The sequence below is a fragment of the Pollicipes pollicipes genome, unplaced genomic scaffold, assembly GCF_011947565.3.
Source record: "Pollicipes pollicipes isolate AB1234 unplaced genomic scaffold, Ppol_2.1 Scaffold_7231;HRSCAF=8579_pilon_pilon_pilon, whole genome shotgun sequence".
In the NCBI taxonomy this organism is placed as follows: domain Eukaryota; kingdom Metazoa; phylum Arthropoda; class Thecostraca; order Pollicipedomorpha; family Pollicipedidae; genus Pollicipes; species Pollicipes pollicipes.
In genome coordinates this window covers 6,224,191-6,249,890 of record NW_023597034.1, presented here as the reverse complement: position 1 = coordinate 6,249,890, position 25,700 = coordinate 6,224,191, and the positions used below count along the sequence as shown (strand labels likewise).

Here is a 25,700-nt window from a genome sequence, read left to right as displayed (position 1 = left end):
TAAGGAGCAGCACGGCTGCGTTGCTAGCTGGACATCTGCACCACCGCGCGGGTCAAACACCGACCACCGAGCCGATGACTCTCACAACTGTTCCTCTTCGGTTACCCGACTTTTATAAGAACGACCACGAGATAAGAGGGCGGCACCATGCCCCCCCCCCCGCCCGATTCGGTCACCATGGTTTGAAAGAGCAATGTGTGTTTGATGATGAAATACTTTCTGTTGCGACTAACTCAAGGACGAAGCTATGCATATTTTACCGTGAGCATTTGTAGCAGTAGCCTTTTCTGAAGAAGCCGGCGCTTAGGCATTCAGCTGCGCCGAATATTTGAGCCCTGCCTTGGCATTTCATCGCATATTAATATCGAGCTGGGCTACGGCAACACGTGAACCTTCCTGTATTTCTGCCGGATACACCGGACCAGCGACGGATATCGAACACCCCGCCAGCTGCGCAGCATTACACAAACCGAAAATCACTAGGAGATCTGCTGTATTTGGTGCAGGTTTTAATTGTGAACGCACGCTGTGCTCGCTGGTGACATGTAATGCTTGAATTGCCCCTGCGACTGTGGATAAAGAATGTCCAGACAACTCGGCGAAGCGAGCCTGTGGCAAGGAGCATCTGAACATTAAGTGGCGTGGGGTCCAAATTCTGCCGATTCAAATGAGAAAGGTCGCTGACAATTGTAATTCAGAACAAGCCAAAGCGCAATACACAGATTTTCAAGACCGGTCAGCCAGACCCCTGTGTCGGTACACGTATTCTCGGCCGGCGTTAGAAGGTGAAGTTTGTTAGATGAAAAGCCATCCTCATTGTGATATTTATTTTGGATGTCATACCAGAGCGGAAAATGCGTACACGAGGGTAAAACATCAATCCGGTTATGTACAGTCATCATATGCCACAAACAACCTCGTATTAAACCTGCCGCGTTATGGTTAAAACAGAATTGCAGCTCAAATTACAGTCGATTGTAACTGAAGCGGATTGCGACTCCGTTTAGAGCATATAGTAGCTATATGCTCTAAACGTAATAATAACTATATGCTCTATATCCTCAACTGTTGGGGATTGGGCTGCATCACTTGAGAGAAATGATTCTCTGGTTCACGTATGCAAAATATGTATTAATGACTAATCCACGTTGCCATTTGAAGTCTCTACCATGAAGGGAATAGAGGTATGAGATAACAGAAACAAAGCATGGGCATGTGTAACGGGCCATTGAGAATGGTCTCATTGCATATTTATTTGCATGATTGCAAAAAATACAATGCACTGTGCATAAATATTTGCAGCACCGTTGTGTCCTTATTTCGTAAGTTGTTAGTGACACGTAAGCCAAACACACTCCGCCGGCTGCCGTATCTAACACGGCATTCTCCTGGTTATTTTACGAGGAGCACGGCTATTGTTACTATCTCATCCCGTTATTTCGCATAAAAGTAACATTAAATTGTAGCGCATTCCTGTCGTAAATGCTTTGCATCACTGCTATGCACTAACATCACACAGCACTATTTCAGCACTACTATGTGCCATCTAGCAATTATAGCAGACACTCATCTGCAGCTGCCAACAGCCGGACTAGAACATTTCCTTAAAAGAGTGCACCTGGCACCGGCGTTACATGACTGTAAAAATGTCGAAAAATATAACCACGCATTCATTCAGTCTAAAGCTCATCTTTTTTAAGATTTAATCAGAACCTTTTCAATGGATGGATTACTGGGATCAGGGCTCAGGCTGAGCAGTGCTTATTGCGTAAGCCGACACCCTTCCATCTGATCGCGCAATTCCATGTCAACGGCAGAATTCGGTGGCGAAATCTTAACGTACCGCAATGCCCGGCACGGTCCGTCCTGCCCTCTGACGTCATCTGACCTTTATCGCGCCCGCTGCCACCGCCCGCAGGCCATACCTGTCAATGGCAAGTAGCGAGCGCGTGAAGCGACTCGAACTCACACTGCCACGGGTGGGTGAATCGGAAGGCAGGCGGTCTGACCAACTGAGCCATCGCGACGGACAATTTATCGTCGCGTGTTTTTTATGTCCAGTAGGTAATAATATGGGAAGTGGTAAGTCCAGCTGGCGTGCGCTGTCAAGCAGTCTATAGAAGTGTCGCACATGGCCTCACCGGTCTCCCGAGCCTTTCTCCAGGGCAGCGACCCCAGCGGCTCCCCGGGCCGCGGCACCAGCAACCCCAGCGGCTCCCCGGCCGCCACACCAGCGACCCCAGCGGCTCCCCGGCCGCCGCACCAGCGACCCCAGCGGCTCCTCGGCCGCCACACCAGCGACACCAGCGGCTCCCCGGCCGCCGCACCAGCGACCCCAGCGGCTCCTCGGCCGCCGCACCAGCGACCCCAGCGGCTCCCCGGCCGCCACACCAGCGACCCCAGCGGCTCCTCGGCCGCCGCACCAGCGACCCCAGCGGCTCCTCGGCCGCCACACCAGCGACACCAGCGGCTCCCCGGCCGCCGCACCAGCGACCCCAGCGGCTCCTCGGCCGCCGAGCCAGCAAACCCAGCGGCTCCCCGGCCGCCGCACCTTGCCGCGTCACAGACGCCTCGGAACGGGTGCGATCATCGGAACTCGCGGCGCCAGGGTCGAGTGCTCCCAGCTGGACTTCACAGGCGAGCCCCCTGACCCGGTCCCCACTCTGAACAGGTGCTGGGTCCTGTGCAGTTCTCAGGCGCGCGGACCGGCAGCGCCTCTGTACGCTTGCGGGCTGCGGAGACAGCGGGGCGTGAGGTGACGTCACGAATGACGTTATGAATGAATCTTAATATAAGTGACGTAATGAATGACGCACCCGGGGATCGGTTGTTCCCAACTTTCCAGCTGGGACTTTGGGCGCTCCAATATTACAAACTGCGTGGCAGATAGCAGCGACAACTTTGGCTCTAGGATAGGGCAGATGTCGATTGCGTGCCCCCAGGCGTTGGCTCAGGATGTCATGTTCATAATAGCACCGATGGCGTGGGGTCACAGTGGCGAACCCGTATCATATTGACTTGGCTAGGGCAGTTGCGCGGGCGGTTTCATTTATTGCGTAGAGTGTTATCCTTGAAGTCTTTGTTGGAAGGTTTAAGTATAAAAAACAAGACCGAAAATTCCAGTGGCTCTATGGGGGAACCGGATGATAACCGATGGTTACGACAGGAACTGAACGCCATTCTGTGCCGTTCCATCGTAAAGATTGATGGCATACGACGAGGATGAGGTGACCTTTTTTATCCCCTCTCTGAATGCTTAACCTGCCCGGGGTTTTGCTATCGAAAATCATCAATTACTGAATGTAATCAGGCGGTGACATTTTGATAACCCCTAAATTTGTTGGCAATTAGTACTTAATTCACTGCGTGCTTATGTCGATGTGCTACTATTAAAACGTCCAATTTCCGTGCTATGGCGCACATTATAGCACCGGTATAGTTTCCATACTAAAGACATTCGTGACGCAGCAGGACACAAGCGGCACAACGTTGACGCATCACCGGTGCACAGATTTGGAGGGCAAGCATGACTTTCATTTGCCACGACAGTCGCGTTTAACTGATTCCACTTGTTTCTAGCTACCGATATGAATGCTTTTTAAGAGGGGAAATTCAACAACGGCTTTGTCCGTGAATAAGCCATAGCTGATAGCTGCGCATAATATAACAAGATACACACACACACACACACACACACATATATATATATATATATATATATATATATATATATATATATATATATCTTGATTAGTATGACAAGAGTTCACGTTATTATTTTCGTCACGAATTGCAATAAATGCGATTGCATCTTCGTGATCTGCCGTCCAAAATCAACAACAAAAATCGAAGGCATTCTGTATCTCTGGTATGATGTCCATGATGCCGTTACCATTGCTCCTTGAACGGTTGCGTGGCTGAATGGCTGGCAGGCTAGCGGAGGGTAAAATGACTCAGGTAGCCCACAAAAGCGCTCCCGCGTCCGACTTCCGGGTTCACTGCAAGCACGCGAGATGCTGACGTGGTGATACATGCAGCAGTGAAGTGGAACCGACCGAGCATCATGCTGCCTGGTGGCGGAGATATGCTTGACGTGGTGATACATGCAGCAGTGAAGTGGAACCGACCGTGGTACCATGTTGCCTGGCGGCGGAGATATGCCTGACGTAGTGATACATGCAGCAGTGAAGTGGAACCGACCGAGCATCATGCTGCCTGGCGGCGGAGATATGCCTGACGTGGTGATACATGCAGCAGTGAAGTGGAACCGACCGAGCACCATGCTGCCTGGCGGGGAGATATGCCTGACGTGGCGATACATGCAGCAGTGAAGTGGAACCGACCGAGCACCATGCTGCCTGGCGGCGGAGATATGCCTGACGTGGTGATACATGCAGCAGTGAAGTGGAACCGACCGGCACCATGTTGCCTGGCGGCGGAGATATGCCGACGTGGTGATACATGCAGCAGTGAAGTGGAACCGACCGGGCACCATGCTGCCTGGCGGCGGAGATATGCCTGACGTGGTGATACATGCAGCAGTGAAGTGGAACCGACCGAGCACCATGTTGCCTGGCGGCGGAGATATGCCTGACGTGGTGATACATGCAACAGTGAAGTGGAACAGACCGAACACCATGTTGCCTGGCGGCGGAAATATGCATCGTCCCTGGCAGGCGTCGGAGTTCGGGACTATTTCTCTTCTCGCCCCAGTGGGGCTAATGTTGCGTAGCGCAGATATCCAGGAAAAAATGACGCGAATTCAAGACGCAGCATCACACCGAATCCCCTGTCACATAAGATAAGCGCACTTGTGAAGCTGAGACTCTCATTTGGGGGTGCAGAATGGATGGGAAGAAGACTTGACAGCGCCACCACCGGTGCTGCGCATTGATTTCGCTTTTAGGACGCGGTCTAAGCTGTCTCTGGGTGAGACCACTTTGAATTGTGAGTGGACAACGGTGACATTATGTTATTGTTCTGTTTCTTGCCTGGTCAAAAATGCCTTGGGCCTCCTGCAATCAATGACGCGTTGTGCATATTAAAGGTACGAATGAACGCTCTTTCGGGCGGGTGAGCGTTGTGAGTGATGCCATGTTGCAACATCGCCATAAAACACAATATGTGTTCCTCAAACAAGCAGCCCAATTGCAGCGGCACCTGATGGTCACGTGGTGCATGATCACCAATTTCCGAACTGTCGTGTTCGGGCGTCTGCGTCACAGTGCTGTGTATTTCACAATGTCCACAAGACGTTCGATTGCAGGCATTTCGCGCCCGCCTTTAGTAGTGCTGGCTGCGTGTGTTGGTGCATATCGTCGCCGTACGCCAGCGAGTCGTGCACTGATGGGCCTACTCTTAGTGACCTGCCACTGCTGAGGCCAAGTGAACGCCACGGCCAATTCGGCTCACTGTGATGCGCGTAACTGGATTTATGTGAGGTGGCAGAGTTCCATTTTTTTCGAGCTGTTTTTTTATTGGTGGGAAGGGATATGGAAAGCGCCACTGTCTGCCGCAGACATTGTCTGCATGGGTTGGTATAGTGTTACGTCTTCATCAACCAACGGCTGACTGCGAGGTCCAATCGTCCAACCACGTTGGATGTTAAAACATTCCCACAAAGAACAGAACCCCATAGGGGCGGGCACCTGACGTTAAATGCTCAACATGTGATGGTGTCATAAAACGCTAGCATTGTTAATGATTATGCACCTGCACATCCTTTATAGTGTAAATAGTTGTGGATATCTTCCAAGTAATTGATAGTCAAAATGAAATGAACAGAACTTCTATGTTCATTTTTTCTCATAGCACGATGCGGGCCCTGTCCATTGCGACAAACTTCAACACTTTTGACCCTCATGTTCACAGCTACGGTAACAGAGTCATACTTTCTTATTCAGTTGGGGAGGGGGGGGGGGGCAGTCCAAATCCCTAAAGTGGGCTCCAGCCCCAAAATGGAGAAAAAGTTGGCCAAATCAGGGATAAATTCCATTTGTTGGCTATTTTGTGGGAAGATTTCGTCACCTTTCGCCGTTCAGCCCCCAACTCATTTTACAAAACTACGCCCCCACACAGTTACCCCAATCGCACCGACTTCCGCCGCCGTGAGATGAAACGCATGCTTTTTACATGATTTTGAAAGACCGGCTGGGTTCGGCACCCTAGGTACTTACGAACGCAGTGTTTGTTTGCGTGCGTCCTTTGTGATAGTTTTACTCTGCATGAATCGTCCTGTTTTTGTTGTTGCTGGTCGAGATGAGTACAAAACGAGCCAAATATCTGGATATGCTTTAAATGCCTACAAACATGCCTACAGGCGCGCAGTCATAGCCTTGACAAGAAGAGGGCACAGGGTTGACAAAAGGCCCCATGATAGTTTAAGACCCCCTTCAAACAAAACAAAAGTTGCCGGATATATATATATATATATATATATATATATATATACATACATCTATATATATATATATATATATATATATATATATATATATATATATATATATATATATATATATATATATATATATATATATAGCACATTTACTGATGAGGGCATGTTCTCCTTCCATCACTTTCATTTTACGCTTTGTCATTCATACTACCGCGACATGAATTCTGCCTAAAGTTTACTCAACAAACTGAAGAAATCATGCGTCAAACTACTGCATGAAATAAAGCAACGACCCTCCTTATTTCACAAAGATTCAATGGACTCTTGCTAAATCGATAGAATTTATCAGCTTTGCCAGAATCTTTATCTGGGCTGTGCAGAGATATTAAGGACCACGCGAGTGTAGATAGAAATTGGCTACTAATTTGTATTACCATGGCTAAGTCTGGACATGTTCAACGTTTAGTCAAAATTGGATAGTGATATAAATTATGTAATATAGTTTTGAGCATGTGCGTTCGCAACTTGGTAACAAAAACCTCGACGCCAGGCGTGGCAGTCCCTGTGGGCCGCGCAGCGGCGGCCTCGCGACTAACGCTAAGCCGTGGCCCACGGGTGGACAAAAATGATGACGCATCTGAAAAAGTGCATTTGAACACTAAAGCACGTCAAATTGTACATTTAGAAGGTGGTTCAGGGGTATATTTTACCTGTACGACTTTAAATTGATGATAAAACGGATTGGCCTTTTCGCGAAGTAGCGCTGGAATCTGGTGGTGGAACCGGGAGAGTAAAGGTGGAACCTTTATTTTTCGTGTTGCTGTGATTGTAAATTCGTCCCGAGAACAACCTCAAATCTGCAGAAAAGATGCACCTAGTCTCATCTTTGAATGGGGCGAATTGATTTTGAAATACATTCAGAACAATTATTTTGCGAGTCGTTTTCGCGCGCACGCCTGGCGCCAGGTGTTCTTGCAGTGTCCAACGCGGTTCGGTTTTACGGAAACTGGAACCCAAACCACCGTTGTCCTTGCTCCTTTCATTGCAGGGTGCAGGCTCAAACCTTTTGACGTAATTTGCTTCACTAGTCGACTCTGCAAAATAACAGAAGTTCTCAGACATACATGGAATGACCCTGTTCGTTTTGAAATCCACCTCGGCCCACTCAGTTCGGCACTTGTGAGACCATTATTTCTTTCCGAGAGAGATCCCCTTGAGAAGAACTCTAGGGAGCACCTTGTTGTCGGTCAAGGGCTGGTTGGCCATTCCGTCCTACCGCGTGGCGTCTTCCAGCAGCCTTTCTGCCGACACGGGGCGGGATCCCCTAATCGACCCGGAGGGCCTTAGAGTGATGCGTCACCCTGGCGCAGAAAGCCTTCTGAGTCACGCAGTTAACCCTAGATAGAGGCAGGAACCCTCATTGATGCAACAACACCTCTGATCGTCGTAGTTAGTCCAATAATTGGCACATAGACTCACGTTTGGCTTAAAGGGCCCATGCTGGAATTAGGCTGGAAGGCCCGCCGTTTGGTACTGGGGGCCTTAACTGACACAGGAATTTTCCATTGCCTCAGTCTGAACAACCGTCATAGGCTCTCATCTTTCCTTTCATTGTCAGAGGGCCCCGACCAACGCAAGAAGCGCTTTGTCATTTGGGGTCCCGTTCTCGTCTCTGTTGAGCAAATCTTTCCCCGACCAACTAGGACCACATAACCCCCGTTATGCACTGTTGGCCCCTGACCGACACAAGGCCCCAACCACTCTTTCATGAATCCAGACCAATGCAAATCGTAGTCCTCGACCTTGCTTAAGAAATGGGCCCCAGGGTTCAGACTGACAGGGAGCCAACTGTTCGATGCTCGTAAACTCTCTGGCGGACTTGGACACTCGCATCGTGTCAGAGGGTCCTCACCATTACGTGACCTACAGTCACTCGGCCCCTTTTGCCCTCCAATCCGGCCTTTGATGGTCGGTTCCGTTGGACCACTCGGGCCCCTCTTCGGGCGTCATCGAACACTACCCTTGGCCGGTGCGGGGCCCCTTGCGAGCAGAGTGCCCTATGTTAGGCACTCTGAGCCCCTGGCAGATACAGGGATCCCAACTAGTGTAAATCACTGCTAGTTGGGTAGTGGAATCACTGCTGGTTGGGTAGTGGAATCACCGCTGGTTGGGAAGCTTTGTAGCTGGTTGGAAAGTGGGGTCTCAGGCCCATACCGGCCAGCAGCCGACTGTACGGTACGGGTGGTGTCTGACCAACAGATAGGCCCAAGTCGACTCATGAGTTCTCCGATCGGTGTAAATGACCCTCCGAATGTCATTTGAAAGCCCGTCCCCGCAGGTTGTCGTCCCTTACCGACACGGGGTGGATGGCAACCGCTTGCGACTATGGGGCCCCGACCAATGTAAATCGCTGGCTCCGGCTTTGTCTCTGCTTGGGAAATTGACTCTAGGGCACACACCGCCACGGAGCAGACTGTGCGTAACTGTTGGTGTCTGGCAGACATAAAGGCCTTTATCGACTCAGAAGGCGCCTGATCGCGCGCAGGACGTCCTGCCTGGCATTGGAGTGTACAACCCTGCGGGCCGGGGCCCCTAAATGCGGCCACCGGCCAACCTTTCAGGCCCTTCGAGCCCTCAAATCGGACCCCTAATCGTAAGTTCCGAGGAGCCCTTCGGGCCCCTCGGTACCTAAGAGGGAAGGGAGGGGGAGGGGGGGGATGAGACATAGAACGTGGGGATATGGTTAACACCTTATCATAATAAAGACGGGCAGGCTTTCTTGCTTACGTTAGCTGGGTTGCGGCTCTTAAACTACGCCTGCGACTTCCAGCTATCATTTCATTAATGATGAATACTTGATGCGGTGGCTTTACCCGATAAACTGCTCCCGCAATGCTTCCGTGCCTGAAACCCGTACGTACTTTGTCGGTGGGGGAACGCGAACGTGAAGCGACGCTTTAGTCGAGGACAACATGCAAAGCTATGTTTGTAAAGTGACCGCTAGATGTCAGACAAAGCACAATTCCACTGATTCCACCCATTTTTCGGGCGACAATAACAGCGCAACGGAGTCGAATGCGGATATCGCATAACAATCAGTGTAAAACGCATCGTGTTGTGTTTCGGCAGTTCTGGTCACTTTCCCCTCCCTCAGGGTCCGACGGGTGCGCATGGGGATGTGTAGGAATGTTTCGCGTAACAATAGTTTGATCTTGCTTGCAGACGTCTCGAAGTAGTGCACCACTAAGGGTCACCCAAACTGTGCGGAACAAGTGGCAAGGACATTATCGAATTTGGTTAGGTTCGTGCTGTATTGATGAAGTGGCGTAAGTCCCGGTCGGTTAGCAAAATCCGGTCGGAAATTCGGTAGTTATATAGTGAATAGCCATGAGAGGTGGCTGCAATTCTTGTTAGCATGTATAATTCACATTTAAAACTTGTACATCCAGCCATATTTAGTTGAAAGTATGTATAGTTTTCAGGAAGTATTCATCAGCTTTTCGACCTGAAGCTTCTGATTGCATTGTGCAAGTATTACCAGCGTTGCGTATCTTGCGGCCAAAAATACAATGGACGGTCAAGGTAAGTCATTTGAAAGGCTTAAATGCAAGAGCCTGTAACAAGTGTTATGCTTCAGAGTATATAGAGATATGAAAGTCCCCTTGGATGAATGTCATGTCAGATTTCAAACACCAGTCATAAAGGTCTTTTCACTGGCCTGTTTGTTCTGCTTTGACATGCATCATTTTCCCAGCACACTGCCACAGTTGTTATTCAGTGGATTACTCCATGGCCATAGCTAAGCTCATAGTAGTGCTTGCCATGTCTCCAAGGCCTTTGGTTGCACTGTGGATGCAACAAAGTTTCAAAAGTTCAGGGTTTATCACAAGCATTTCATGGCTTACCATCTTCACAGTGTGTGTCACTTTCATAACCATGCTTACTGTCTTAGGACCTAATATTTTACTATGGTGAAATAGCACTAAGATGTGCATAGTTTGCTGTAAGGCTCCTTAAGTCATGATTATTCCTGGTTTGCCTTATTGTGAGAATGCATAAATACCGTTCTGTATTTTATGCATAATTTTTTTACCCATAATTCTACTTTGTACTTGATTTTCTCATTGTCTCTGTAAACATTAGCAGTGGTTATGATGATTATTGACATACAGTCCCCTCATGATGAATATTTATGGCAATTTTGTATGCTAAGTTTTACATAGTGCATCAAGGTGTTTGTGAAAATAATATCTAAGTAGAGTTTACAGCAACTCTTTGTTCTCATGGTGCTTTTGGTTAGAGTAAAAGACCAATGGTCTTCACAGACACCAATGATCTTTTGAGAAATTGCTGCCACATGACATGTGAAGAGGCTGCAAATTATCTCATGATCACATATCTTTTCAATCTGCTAATACCAGGAGCACCCACTTCATGTGCCACTTTATCTGAACCTGTCACTTCTCTGTTGAGAGTAGTCTCAGAATTCTTGGACACATCTTCCACAACACTACCCCTGCCCCAGCTGGGGTTTCTCCCCACCAGCAGTGGGACCCTCACCCTTCCACAACCTTCTGACCTCTGCCTGCCACAGGCGAGGTGCAAAAGCTGCAGCTGCACCTGTCTCTGCTGCGCGAGGAGTACGTGCGTCTGCAGCGTGACTTGGCAGACGTGAGTCACAAGTACGCCATCCTGTTGGCTCAGTCGGGCGGCGCAGAGCCAGCCGGCGGCGGCTACGTGGCCTCACTTGTCGCCACCGTGGCTGGCCTCTACCGCTCCACGCAGTTCAGGTGAGGCGGAACGACCGCCCCCAGCGGTTCGGGTGAGGCTGGAGGACTGCTCCGCACTGGACAGATGAGGGGTGACGGCTGCTCCAAGCAGTGCAAGTGGGCGGACTGTCCCTTTGGCTAGTTTCTGGGTTAGACACAGTGGACTGCAGGGCCTCGACTTCCAGGGAATGGGGAGGACGGGAGGCGCAGAGCATTTGGCCTTACGTTCGGCCAACGTTCTAACCTCCTGGGCGAGGGATGTGTCGGTGCCACTCGCGAGGATGAAGCGATGTTTTGACGAGATCAGGGGAGATGAGGCGCATGAGGCCACCATCTCATACTTAAGCACATCAGCCTGATAGAGCAGTCATAAGTCTGACCACAGCCTGGCAAAAGCCCTCGGAGCGAAGTGACTCCCAGCCCTTGGCAGCTGCATTGGAAACCGCGCTGATGTCATCATCTTTACCGGCGTCAAAAGGATGATTTCTTACCTGTGTCACGACTTCGAGCGAGCCCGCAGGACACCCGTGTCTGTGTGGAGTAATGTGGACTGTAGAAAACGTCAAGCTTGAGTGGGCCGGTATAGCTCGGACGTCACGTTTTTCTGAAGCTTTTGTCTCTGTAACCATTGGTCTCATCTGTATACGGTTCTCAGGACTATGAGACGCTAATCTTTAAAAGCCGCGCCGCGTGAAGTTGCGGACATTCATCCGTAAGGCGGCTGGCGGTGCGCCACGTTCTTGCGAGACTGCCTTTTACACAAAAGAGAATGACTCTCGTATTGTTAGGAGTGTGGATTGCGTGCGTCCAGTCATGTGTGCTCATTCGCAAAGTATAGATGCAACCATTTTGGTGCGTGTTTAAGCACTGTTGTCAGCCTTCAACAAACAGGTGCAATAAAGTTAGGAAACCAACTGCACGGGGTAGAGGAATGTGCCGTCTGCAATTCAGTTAGCGATACCAACACCCTGATCCATGGTTGCACCTGTAACTGACCGGGAAGGGATTAGTATCACCCTCTGTGAGGGGGTCAGCTGCACTCGCTGGCGCGGTGGCTTCTCCTGCACGGACGCCCACGCTACAGCAGGGGTCTCACCGGCCTCAGTTTGATGGAAAAGGCAGACGGCCTTTCCAAGGTGTAAGTGGCGTTGCGTTGTCGAGGCACGAAGTCATGCGGGAGCAAATTGCTCGGCTTATATCCGGTTTGCTGGCTCGTCCTTGTAGTTCTCTCCACTTCCTGCGAGGGGCGTGGAGAAGCTGCTCTGATTAGGAAACCGACCGTTCCGTCTGCTTCATTGTTTCTACAAAAGCGGCGACAGTGTACGAATTGCATTCGGTCATTTATGTCAAACTATAGTTCCTGCCACCGCAAACCACCCTGCACCTCATGGTATTTGCTATTCGGAGTCGTGCTAGAAGCTTTAGCCAACATTTACACGTAGTTTATGAGGACCTGAATAATGGCGTCTGGCATATTAAGGCATAGGCACGTTATATGTACGAACACTGTCATAAGCAGCGCTCACCGTGCTTGAAGCCATACAACACCATGGTCCGCAGAGCAGTGACCAAACCCTAGATGTGCAAAGGCAGCCGCGTGCCCCTGTCACCGGACCACTGACAGCTGAAATCTATGTAGTGTATTTCTGTGACTTCTCTAGTGCGAGGGAAGGAAGAACGCTGCGTTGGAATGTGGTATTGGCACGAGCATGCCGCCGGAACAATATACGCTCGCCTTGTGTGTTGCCCAGACAATGCAGCGGTTAGGCCACGGAGCTCGCGTTACGAGAGCACTGACTTAAAATAATTGCGACATGACATGGTCACGTGGGGTGAAGTCTGTCCGCCTGTCGGAAAAGACGCGGTCACAATTGACACAGGTCACAGGTCACACAATATCAAAGTCAGCGGACCTCTCACCCGGCGTGGCTGCGGCTGGCCGCTTTCGGCTCCCACGCTCTATCCACGGAGTGACTGCACAACGCCTGAACACCGTATAGCCGTGTGTCTGGCTCTCCAGTGACTCAGTGTGTGCCCTGCTCCCCAGTGACCTGCAAGTGAAGGTCGGCGACCAGGTGTTCCAGGGGCACAAGTTCGTGTTCGTGGCCCGCGGCAGTCATTGGGGCGTCAAATCGGTGGCCGATGTCTCCGAGCTGGGTCAGTGTGGCTGTCTGTGATATCACTGGCCGGTGTCTCTGAGCCGGGCCAGTGTGGCTGCCTGTGATATCGCTGGCCGATGTCTCCGAGCTGGGTCAGTGTGGCTGCCTGTGGTATCGCTGGCCGTTGTCTCCGAGCTGGGTCAGTGTGGCTGTCTGTGATATCGCTGGCCGGTGTCTCCGAACTGGGTCAGTGTGGCTGCCTGTGATGTCGCCTCTGTGGGCTGCGCCCGATGCCTGGTGACCTGTCGGGAACATTGTAAACCGTGCGCTAGCTGTGTGGATGCTAACATGCCAGGCAAGGCCGATCCCCCGAACGGTTATGCCATCCGTCATGCTACCTCGTTCCAATCCTTTCGTACGACTGTTCTAAACCGTGCCGTTGTGTTGGTGTTGGGGTAGCGGTTCCTGGTGTGGACGGACGCCGACTGGTCGAGTCTGTTCCGCTGCCCATTTGGCTCTGAAGGCGCACTGCGGACAATCTGCATCGCGGAGGGGTAAAACGCCCCGTCATTTGCATCGTTTTCTTTGGGTCTGGTAACGGGCGCCGCCCCCATCATTGCGCGGGAGTCTGGCACTGCCCACCCTGTCCCCACTCGTCTCACTGAATGCTGATCTTCTCGTGAAGGCTCAGTGCATGACTCTGTCAGCTCTAGCGGACCCGCTCACAGCCGTGGACCAGATTACGGCCCGCCGTTGGCCCGAATTCTGACGCGGAATGGCAAGGGTCGACTGGAAGCCTGAAAGTGATCGGCGGTGCCCAGTCCATACTTCACGTGACAGGCCTGAGCAGCCGACAGTACTCGTCTAAAAACTAGCCGTCTGGGTTGCTCGCTGCACAAAGTGGTTTAAAAACATCTTGGTAACACGCCTGTTTGGGGCTATCACCGGAAAAACTTTTAAAAAAACGTTTGCATGGCTCGCGATGGGCCCGACGTCGAAACCTTTTCACTCGTTGATCACCTGACTGCGTGGGTACCGTTAGTCAGACTTTTGGCACTGATTCCGCCGGGTCCATTGTGTGTGACCGTGCCGTCGGCCGTCGCGCGCCGGTCGTTGCGCGTCCCGCCGGGCCGTGTTAGCCCTGGGACCAGTCGGGCGTGACCGAACAGCCCGCCGAGGACGGATGACTGGCGGACGCAGCGCCGCTGCTCTGAACAGGCGTGACGGCTGGTCTGCCTCTCTCGGCGTAGTGGTGCATGACGCATTTGTTACGTACGAACTTCGGCTCACTGGCCGGGTTTTCATGGCTGTCTTTGGTTTGGTCGGCTCTCCCGTCCTCCCCCGTCCCTCTCAAACCTCTCGGCGGGCCAGGCCTTTTGCCGACTGCGGAGATCCCATGCCCACTGCGTCGCAGCACCAGCACTGGGCGGCCGCTCGGTCGCCTGTGCTGCCTTGCCTCGGGCTTGGGCGACGTGTCCTCTGTGCGCGGTAGCCGGCTGGCCGCGCGTGCTCCGCTGGTGCAGCCCGCTGTGGTGACCTGCTGTGGCCGTGTGGCCGTGCTGCTGTGGCGTCCAGCCCTGGCTGCTGCCATGTCAGTCAGGGCCCAGTGCTGGGGACTTGACACGGGGTGTTTCCTGGCGGACGTGACTTTCCCTCCTCTACAGCTGGCGGGGGAAGGTATCTTACTCCTCCAGCGCTGTCCACGTGGCGGCGTTGCCGACTTGTTCCCGTTGGGTCCGAGTTGAGTTTTGGGTAGCATTCATGTGACGTTTTGGCGTTGGCGTGTGACGTTCAACCTGCACGAACATTTGCTGACCATATGGGGTGTGGTTTCTAACGCCATTCAGTTGCCAGTGATCATGCACCTGTCCTCGGTATACAGGTCCGGCCCCTCTCATGCCACTCATGATCATCATTTCACGAAACCCTTCCCTTCTCTGACCCGTCTGTTCCCGTCTAACCCCGTCTGCGGTCACCGCGTGCTGACTCCCTCCTCCGCCGCCGTCGCAGACTGGTCGGACATCAGCGCGGACGTCGGCCTCGAGGTACTGCAGTGGCTCTACACGGACCAGGCGCCGCTCGCGCAGGGCGACGACTTCGTGCTGGGTGTGATGCGCACCGCCGACCGGTTCCAGCTCGCAGAGCTCAAAACCAAGTATGTGATCCTGACGCCGACAGGGTGGCTGCGCGGCCCGGCACGTGGCGCGGCGTGGCCCGGGGCGAACCCGAAATCGATGGCGGGGTTTGTGCTAACTTGGAACAGCGCAGACCCGATGGAGAAGTGAGCTGATTTGCTCACGGTGTGTGAACTAGAAATCAAGTACGAAGTCTGTTCATCGGGTCACTTTGGGCGAACCAGTGCAGCGTGTTGTGTCATGAATGGCGCAAAACAGATACACACAGCACGCACATTCTCCGGACGGTTTTGGGCAGCATGAACGGTCCAAAAAGGAGGACGGAATGCTTTGGACGCGTCCGAGCTGGACGCGCCCAAGCGGAGTCGTTATGCACGCGCGCGGCACATTGGCAGTCGGGACCGGACTGACGCCGCGCGGGGACCCGCCTTTGACGTGTGTTTATAAGCTCTACATGTTCAGAAGAACGCGTGTTATACGTCTGCCCTGGACGTAAGGCGAGCTGAAACTGGAGGACCTCGCAATGTAACCACGCGAGGGTTTGAGGAACGCCATCAAAATATGGATCTTCATAGCACGCAGTGGCCTAACTGGTGCTTCGTTCGTCCGTATGCCACACCGCCGGTGCGTCACAAGCCCTCGTTTGTCACTCTGCCCATCCAGCAACCGCGTGTGCGTGAGCGGGTTACTGCTGATGCCGTTGCGGAGCGTGCAAACCAGCACACTGGTGGCGTTCTCACACAACCCCGATGGCGTTCTCACACAGCCCCGGTGGTGTTCTCACACAGCCCCGGTGGTGTTCTCACACAGCCCGATAGCGTTCTCACACAGCCCCGATGGCGTTCTCACACAGCCCCGATGGCGTTCTCACACAGCCCCGATGGCGTTGTCACACAGCCCTGGTGGCATCTCGCACAGTCCCAGCGACGTTCTCACACAGCCCCGGTGACGTTCTCACACAGCCCCGATGGCGTTCTCACACAGCCCCGGTGACGTTCTCACACAGCCCCGGTGACGTTCTCACACAGCCCCGATGACGTTCTCACACAGCCCCGGTGACGTTCTCACACGGCCCCGATGACGTTCTTACACAGCCCCGATGGCGTTCTCACACAGCCCTAGTGGCGTCTCACACAGCCCCGGCGTGTGCAGCCTGCCAGCGAGCTGGCTGCTATCAGCGGGCCTCTAAAGTGTGTCAGGGGTTAGATAATGTGTGCCGGCAGCTTGGTTATCACGCGGCACGCCGCGCCGCTTATGAAGCCATGTCGGATTGTTGACCAGCTGGGCGCGGGGGCTGCTGCGTGTCAAAGTGCAGCGCGGCGACCAGCCGTGCGTGAGACTCCCGCCATCGGAGGCCGATTTTGGAGCCGGGACACTCTCCGGCGTCACAGGCCCGCTCTGTCGTCAGGGACAGAGTGTACCTCTGGCTGGCGTCGGCGACGCGCCGTGTGACTGCGCGTGTCGATGTCGGTCTCTGCCCGCGGTCTGCGACTCACTCGCCGCTGCCGTTGGGCCGCCGGCAGGTGCGAGAACGCCCTGATGTCGTCCGTCAGCGTGAAGAACTGCATCAAGTTCTACACCACGGCCGACGACATCGGCGCCGGCACGCTCAAGGACTACTGCTCCCGACTCATCTCCACGCACTGGGTGGGTGGCGACGTCACGGCGGCTGCGGGGGAATGCGGAGGGGGAGGGGGGGGGGGTCCGGGGGAACGGGATGGACGACGACCTCCTGCTCATCGGTGACCTGAGGTCATGCATCGCGGCCCCGTCTCGATGACACTGTGCCGGCGTTTGGTCAAAGGATTGCTGCATTTTGGAACGTTGGGAAACTTGTTCAAAAATTCGGGCAAGATAGTGGGATTGCTACGTCACCATGGTGGTGGGTCTGCCACGACTGTAGCTTAGCCTAGGTCACTTCCAGTTAATGATCCCTTAACGGTTGCTGGCAGTAATCACCTGTGAGCACTCAGCATCTGAAGTGATCCCTCCACTTCACTGGTTATCAGCGTGGTGCGGCTAGAGCTTGACTTCTGGTTGAGGAATGTCCAGGGCATGCTGGAGTGTGGAGGAAGAATTCGCTTTGGGAATGGGCTGTGCGTGTGTGGAAACTGCTGGGTATGGACCGGTGCCTGGCAGCCTTAACAGTAAGTCATTGGTCTTATGGCTGTGCTTGGTTTACATTCAGGTGGTTCACGTGAAGGATTTGAACATGCTGCGTAGCGTTTTGTCTCCGTGACTTTTAGATCGTTTCCTTTGCACAGAACGTACTGGAGTACGTTCTGTGAAAACATCTGGGATAGCTTGGGCGAGCAGTCGGCGGCAATATTCTACTTTTATGTCGACCAACACTCCTGTAGGCGTTCTTGGTGCTCTGTCCCGACGCGTGAGCCCGCGCGGGGACGATCCCGGAAGTAGTAAGCCGAACACACGTCTCACCGGTGCCAAAGTCATTGGCGTGCCTTCCGACAGGCGAGGCGTGTCCACATGCACCTGCTCCCTACACCTATCACCTGAACCTCAGCCCTCCCGCTCACCTGTCGCGCGCCGCAGTCAACGCGGGCACTTCACCGGCGGCTGTTTATTTCTGCAGACCGGGCGGTGCGCTAGCGCCATCTGCACCCGCCAGCGCGGTCCCCTGGTGGGCTCTCTGGCGGCGGCCGCGGCGCTAAGTTTACCCCGGGGCTTGTGAGCGTCGGAAGTGCATGACTCAGGGAGCGTGATGTCACGGCGCAGGGCCGCGCGCCGCCCGTTTGTTGTCGGTCGTCGGAGGCGGCGGTGGCGTCAGCGCGCGCCTGCCGTCCCGGCCGGCCCCCGCGCCGTCAGCGAATGGCCGGCGATGAATGGGCTGGTGGGCTGCGTGACTGATCTCTAGGAACGCCGCTGCGGTATTTGTCAGTGGTATGATGGGCATCTTGACGCTGTGTGCTGACGTTGATCGAGGGCCGATGCAATAGCGGACACTCGGGTAACGAGCACGAGACCTATTAGCTGTTGTCTGAGGTCGTTACCACTCACGGCCTTAGGCGGTCTCCTCTGCGGTCTCCCTCTGTCGTTTGCCTGCTGGGCGGTGACGAATCGTAGCCAAGTGGGGGCAACAAGGCTCGCGTGCAGGCGCGGGTGCTCGGTCTCGCTCTGAGACCGGCCGCCGTTACGGTCCGGCTCGCCAGGCAGCTTGTTTTCCAACGTCCGAGCCACCCCATAGTCTACATCATCTTCATCGTCTTCATCATCATAGGCTACATCCATCTTCAGAGCACTCGCGCTCATGTCTGGGGTCACAGACTTGTCTGGGGTTGGTCACAGCGCGCTCTGCCGACAGAACGACTTCACCAGCGAAGACTTCGCGCACATGAAGGCGCCGCTGGTATACGAGATGTTCAAGACGAAGACGCGGTACCCGCTGCACGCGGCGATCCGGCTGCTGCGCGAGGACGTCGTCTTCCTCTTCCTCATCGAGTTCAACGCGCAGGTGGGCACGCTGTCGCCTCCTGGAGCCAGCGGCGGTGGGGACGGCGCTCGGTTGCTGGCACGTTCTCGGCTGGGAGACAATTGCCGGGACCGACGAGGGAGCTCTCGCGTCTCTTGGGGCGGTTAGCTCGATGAGCGCTGTCTTCGCTCTTCAGTTTTCACCTGTGCTGTTGGCGGACTGCGAGTGGCGGGGCGCTGAGGCTCCGGCTCTTTCGCTTTGCGCACCGAGGTGTGGGCACGGGAAAACGCGGCTGGTATACGGAATCGGTTTCAAAGAGGTTACGGGTCGTGCGGTGAGGTCCAAGGCAACCGTTGTCTAGACCCCGCCGTAAAGCAGATGTTAAGGTTCTGGAATCGCACAGCTGAACTACAGTTATGAAGTCAAGCCTTTCGGACAGCTTTTGGGTCAGTGCTTTTCCAGATAGCATTTAGCTACGAAACGGTTGGCTTTTCCGAGGTAATTTCAATAGAAATGCTGTTGCGTATGAGCCCAAACAACGGCGATGGTTTTATCTGGAGTCAGTTAGCGTTGATCGCGTCAAACGTCAATCAGCTGCCTTGCGGCGCGCTCAGATTGGTTTTGTGGAAAACAGCACTGAGCCAACTCATCGCACCCCGTAACGGAGCTGAAAACGGCCGCGTTGACCCCACCTGGCTACGGGATGTCCGCCAAGCAGCGCCGTCAGTGCTGGGCGTCGTAATTAGTGAGTCATGTTCAGATGTTTGGCGCGCGCCGCTCCCGCCAACATCGCGTTGCCAGCGGCTCGACGATATGTGTTTTGCCGACTCTCATCCGACCTAAGTTGCCAGACGGTGTCCGTCTTTGTCAGAACTGAGACGGCCGCGTCAGACGAGACGTGGGCGCTCGTTCGGCGGGGCCGGTGTGGCAGCGTCGTCAGGCTCGTGCAAAACACCGCCGAGTTGGGATGAAAGGGGACCTCTGCGAAGTTTTGACAGTGACCAGTGGATCTTGGGTGTTCCCGGCGCGCCCTCCTTTTGCCGCCGTGCCATCGTCAATTCAAATTCAGCAGTTTTTATGAGCGTGTTTATCATAAGTTGTTACGGTGAAGCGCTCAAAGTCCGGTGTACGGTGCCGAGGATATGTGCCGGGTTATTTTTTGCTCCAATACGCTAGTCTAGCGCCGCCGCTTGTCCCTGGAGCGTACGACCTGGCAGTCCAAGGCCACTAGCCCAGGAATGAAAGTGGGTCACGCTGGCCGAACCCCATACCCGGGTTTTTGCTTCCAAATAGCGGTCATCAGAGTTGTCTGATTGCATCCCGCCTGTGCCTGCCGGTTGGATTGCTATGTTTTTGCGTCAGCTGACCACTTCAGTAATCCGATACCACAGCGGCCGTAGCCTCCTCTCGGCTTGTTAGTTGTATTCCGTTAACACCAACCGCGGGCACGACACCACGCGTCTAATACCGTCAATAAACGCTCTGGAGGCTACGGTTGGCACCGGGCAGCAGCTGTCAGCAGCGCTGCCGTGCGCCGGGCGGTCGGGCCCGGCACGCCGTGGCCAGCCGCAGCGCCAACAGAGGCCAGCTGAGATCCGGGGCGTATCACATCCGTCGCACACCGCACTTGGTCCGCTGTCTTTCTCGTGCGTGGTCGCCGGGAGCGGCTCAGTCTCCGCCCTCTCGTAACATGCGATCGTCACCGTCCGCGTCCCGCGTCGGGGGCCGCAGCGTATAACGCGTCGGGACCGTCGCGGGAGCGCGCACTACAACGCGGCCTCCTATGTCTCGCCGCCGCACCGCGTGGCGGCGCTGACGAGCGGCCGCCAAGGGCGCTGCGGTCACCGCGCGGCGGCGAGCAGCAGGAGCGCGGCGGCGGCCGAGGCGGCGGCGGCGGGTCGCCACCGGACGGCGTCGGCGCCGCCGGTCAGCGCCCAGCGCAGCCGGCCGTTGCAGCGGTCAGCGCCGCAGAAGCAGTGCTCGGTGCGCGTGACCTTGATGCCGTCGCTGTGCTCGACGAGCTCGCAGCCCTCGGCGTGTGCGTCGGCGAAGATGTCGGTGACCTCGTGCCAGCCGCGCGCTGTTGTGAAGCGGCGGTAGGTGACGCTCTGGTGCGCGCAGTCGCGCGTCGTCGTGCTGACGATCTCTGCGGCACGGAAGATGCTGGTGAATAGGTGGCGGGGCAGACACGGGAGCGAGCGCTGGGCGCGCGGAGGTAGTGGTCCACTGCTCTCTCCGCCGGGGGACGATCCGGTCAGGGCGGATTAGAGGCACACTGACGGTCGGGATGGACAACACGAACAGCACGCAGGCAGTGATTACGCCCGGGCACACTTAACAACAAGCTCCGTCCATGCTCGTAGCAGTTCGTTCCGGATGCGTTTCCGGCACGGCCCTGTGAGTCACTCACTGACTTTGTAAACCAGTCCAGCGCCATTGCATCATTGGCTGCGACATCCGATGGTTCCCGTCCACGTCCGTTGGCGCTCGAGCTGCTGACGTGTTGACCCGTTCTGATCACACCCAGCCAGCGCCGCGCCTGCCTGTCCCCAGCCGCAATTCCTTCACTGTCCGGCGCTCCGGCCATCGCCAGCCGGGCTCTGTCTACCGCCCCCGCCCCGCCCCGTCCCGCGGCTGGGCGGCCCTCACGGCTCCCGGGGCCGTGTTGCTGCGGTGCGTGCCAGCGGGAATTCCCGTGATGGCGCCGGTCACGGGCTCCCGGTCTAGCCCAGTCTCAGTCCGCGCTCGCCAGGACTGCCCCGCGAGCTGGGCTGCGATCCCCTTCGGCGCGGCGGGCGCGGGCGACTCGCGCGGCGCCGGCTCCCGCCGCGACGCCCGGGTGGTGTCTGTCCGCCCGTCGGACCTGGACGGCGCAGTAAACACGACCCAGCCGGCGGCCAGAGGCGGACGCACCCCAGCCGCCGCCGCCGCCGTCGCCGACAGTCGAGAACAAACAGGCTACGGGCCAGCCTGTTCGGTGTCTGTCGCATTCCGACGCCGGCTGGCGCACTGTGCTCGGCCCTCTGGCTTCATGGGATCAGCAACGGGCTGCCTTTTGTTTGCAGGAACGATGCACGGGATAAGCCTCTTGGTTAAGATTGGAAACGATACCGGGCATGAGGAGAAAAAAAAAACAACTCAAAACGGTGACAGAGTAATCTTCTCAACAGTTGTCCAGGTGGCCAAGTTCTGAGAGCTCTGCTGCCGTAGTTTCCAGCACTTGAGCACTCGTGAGGCGCCAGCAGGTGACGCCGCAGAAAAAGTCACGCCAACGCCGCTGCCCTGGCATCGGCGACGCCAGCCCCCCCCCCCCCCCCCCCGTGAATGTACGTCCGTATCGTACGCCTTGTGGAGGTCGAGACGGCCGAGGAAGGCAGACGGTCAGCGCCCTGTCTGCTCTGCTCTTCTCTAACCAGGCGACGGGGCGCGTCGTTTGTTATGCTGACTGGTCGCCGCGATTTATTGCGGACCACGCGGAGGCGGGGAATAGTTGTTTGGCAGCAAAGCGCGCCAAAATCGCCCCAGGCGCGACGAAATTGAAACAAAGCGGCGATAAAACAGACCAGTAACGAACGGCGCGCGTAGCGCGCGCGCCTGCCGACTGCGGTGCGTCATCGCTCTCGCTGTCGCCGCCCTGTCGTCGAGGACGACGCGGTGCGGCGCTCGCCGAGTTGCCGGGGGAAATGCCTGCGGCCTCCGACGCCGGCGTCCCGCCCACGTACCTCCGTTGGGCAGGTCCAGGATGAAGGTCTTCATCTCGCACATGGTCGACTTGGGGCAGTCGACCACGTACTTGGAGTGTCCGTCGAACGTGGCGCACGGAAAGATGGGGTCAGTGCGATTGCGTCGCTGCGAGATGCTCTTGTAGGTGCAGCGGTAGCACTGGATGCCCGCGCCTGTGGGCAGCAAGACGGTTGTCAGCGGCGGCAGCTGATCGCCGGGCCTGGGGGCGGATGCCGCAAACCTGGATGATGGGCCTCGTTAACTGACGTAATAGGGTCGACAGGAAATCAGGAAATATAAGCCGACTTATCAGACGGTATTGACTGTGGGATTACGTCACATCGGGCTCATAAACGGTGACGTGGATGCAGGTAGCAGCGTCTGCCGTGCTCGTGGCTGGGTCCTCGGAGCACGCGCCAGGGTCGGGGACCGCCACGGTGCCCCTGGAGCTGGCGTCGGAGCTGCTCCCACCGCGCAGGCGCCATCGCCGAGGCGCAGGAGCCAGTACCGTTGCTCAGGGAGCCGCCGCCGGGCCCGATGACCTATCGGCGGCCGGTGACAGCCGGTCCGGCGGTGCTGCACGGCCCGGCGGCGGCCCGGCACCCGCCGGCCGCGCACCGCGGTGTCACGCGGCACCGTCGCCTCCATCAGCACCGCCTTTTGACGGGGGGCCAGCTGACGCCGGCTCTGCGCCGGCCGGGAGGCGGCCGCGCGGAACGGACGACCCCGACACGCTGCGGCGGGGTCGGCGCCTGGGACGCGCCTGTCCGGCTGAGGCGGCGGCGTTCGGAGAGGCGGAACCGATCATAGCCGGGAGGTTTGTCTGCTGAAGGGAGGGATGGGAAGCGGGAGAGATCAGTTGTAGCGTTGCCAGTCGATGCGATCACAGCGTAGCATCGGTGTTCGGCGCGCTCTCAACCCAGACCATCATCTTGGCCGTGGTATGTGGCTATCGGGACCCGTGTCGAGAATCGAGAGAGATGTATTAGCCAGGTGCTCCGCGCGTCTCCGTCCGTCAGTCGTGGCGCAAGGGGTCAGGAAGCTGCGGAACGCTTCGGACGCTTATGTCAGTTTGGCGTCCCCATGTGCTCGGACCCGGGCGGGGAGCGCCGACGCGCCTGCAGCAGCCGCGCGCGCCTGCAACTGGAGCCGGCCGCTGCACGCTTCCCACGTTCCCTATGGGACCGAGCGGCTGCCGACGCCGCCGCCACCAGACCGGGGACAAGGCCGTCGCTGTGTTTGCGAGCGTGGTGACCGGAGATGCCTGTATCTGTTCGTCGTGACAAGTGGCGACCGGGACTGTGCGTCCCGACACCACAGCTCAACTCTGCAGAAGGCCCGAGGCACTCCGGGGCCGCAAATCACGCCTGAATCATTCCTCGTCTCGTTCGTGAGCATAAACCATCTGCACCTTAGCGCCCCGGCGTAAACGGACCGCATCGGGCGTAATCCGAGCGCCGGCTCTCTCGGCGGCCGCGCCAGGCGTCCTCACCCACCGCGCGGCCGTGCAGCGATGACCGCCGCTGCTGCAGCGCAGCCGCCGCCGCCGCCGCCGCCGCCGTCGCTCGCCGTCCGTATTTGGGCGGCCGAAGGTTCCGATTGGGAGCACGGGGGCGGCGGCGGCGCCGAAGGCGAAGGTCGCGTCACCTGCCCCCTCCGCGCGGCGCCCGCTCGCGGCTGCCGTCTCCGTGCTGGCCGGTGTCCGGCCACCGTCAAGCCGCCCGAGCGGACGGCCAGCGGCCCACTTGGGCCGGCCAATCTGCTGATCGCATGCAGCCGGCCGGCCGTTGAAAGCGGACGCGCGAGCCTTGGCGCCCCTTTCATGGCGCGGACGGGCGGTCCATGTCATGCTGACCGACCTGAATAAATGGATTGATCTTTATCGCCGCGCCACCGGACTGGCCTGGCCTCATATTGGCCAACTGCACGGTCTACTGCGTCGGCACCGCCGTGCACGGGGATTGCCGGCCGTTCTGTGCTGCATGCTGTAGACGCTACGGCGGCGTTCGGCAGCTGTTTAGAAGCGGTCGCAAGCTATGTCCGAAAGCAGGTCAGAGCGCCCTCGCGTCATTTGCGTTATCCGCGTCCTTTGCGTCACCATCGTCGTCATCCGCGACCGTATGGCGTCCTCACGTCCTCGTGCACGTGCCTTCGCGAGTGGCGGTACCTCGTCCCCCTCGTGTCATCACGTCCTCACCTGCCACGTCATCCTCGCCGGAGCAGTGGCACCGAGGACACCCGGCCGCCGCTGCTGTAAACACGGCCGGACGTGGGCGAGGACTCTGCTCCGGCTCGCCAACAGTTGAGGCGACGCCCGGCTCGAGTCGGTTGGTAATTAATTGCACGGCGGAACGCTCTCCTCGACGGCTCGCCCGGTCGCCGAGCGCGGCGAAGTTTGTCCCGATATCACGGGATCGTAGTGAGCGTCGCGTCAAGGCTCGGCCGACAGGTGACAGAGCGCGTGACGGCGCGTCACGGGCCGTCACGATCCGCCACGGGCGGTCGCCCAGCCGTCGGCGGTGACGTATCGGCATGCCTGAATGACGTCATGCATGTGCGGTGATACACTTGGTTCGCGGAAGGTCGCGAACGCATGGGCTTCCGGCCCGCCTTCGTAGGCGAGCCGTTCGCGGACTCGCCGGGCGGCCGGCGGCTCTGGGAACGCCGCCTGGCCCTTAGAGAGCGCGTCTGACAGCTCCCGACCGCTGCAACCGCGGCCCGCTCTCAGCCGGCCGGACGCGGCTGTCGACTGAGCGCTCCCGTGAAAAGCCCTCTCCCGCCGGGGGATCCTCGTCGGCCGGGCGCCCCCCAGTGCCCGGCGTGCGGCGGCCGTCGCCCGCACGCTCACGAGAACTGGTCGCCAGCGAGCCGGCCGGGCCGCGGATCAGCTATCACGCCAGCTGGCGCCTCACGCGAGCAGCGCATCCCCGGCCGTGATGGCGTTGGCAGCGGCGCGCGCGCCGTGTTTACCTCACCTGATGAATCGGGTGAGCAGGGGCGCCGCCGCCGCCGTTCCCCCCGTACTCGCGCCTGACTCACGCCGGGGTCGAGTCTGAATGGATTGATCCCCGGCGAGGGGTGCGCTTGACTCACTGCGCAGGTCGCGTTTGAATGGGCCGGCCTCTGTGCGGGCGCCTGCGCTGCCTC

At 56.7% G+C, this 25,700-nt stretch overlaps 1 protein-coding gene across 1 annotated transcript in view; it reads left to right on the top strand.

Moving 5' to 3' along the window:
• Nucleotides 1-9,532: 9,532 nt before the first annotated feature.
• The window catches only part of LOC119109318 (rabankyrin-5), a 127,541-nt gene continuing 111,373 nt past the window's right edge, over nt 9,533-25,700 (top strand). The window contains exons 1-7 of the mRNA XM_037232925.1: nt 9,533-9,698; nt 9,873-9,979; nt 10,992-11,187; nt 13,214-13,323; nt 15,276-15,420; nt 16,924-17,047; nt 18,723-18,872. Coding sequence (XP_037088820.1) covers nt 9,967-9,979; nt 10,992-11,187; nt 13,214-13,323; nt 15,276-15,420; nt 16,924-17,047; nt 18,723-18,872 — 738 coding nt within the window. The 5' untranslated portion in view covers nt 9,533-9,698; nt 9,873-9,966. The remainder of the gene's footprint in view (nt 9,699-9,872; nt 9,980-10,991; nt 11,188-13,213; nt 13,324-15,275; nt 15,421-16,923; nt 17,048-18,722; nt 18,873-25,700) is intronic.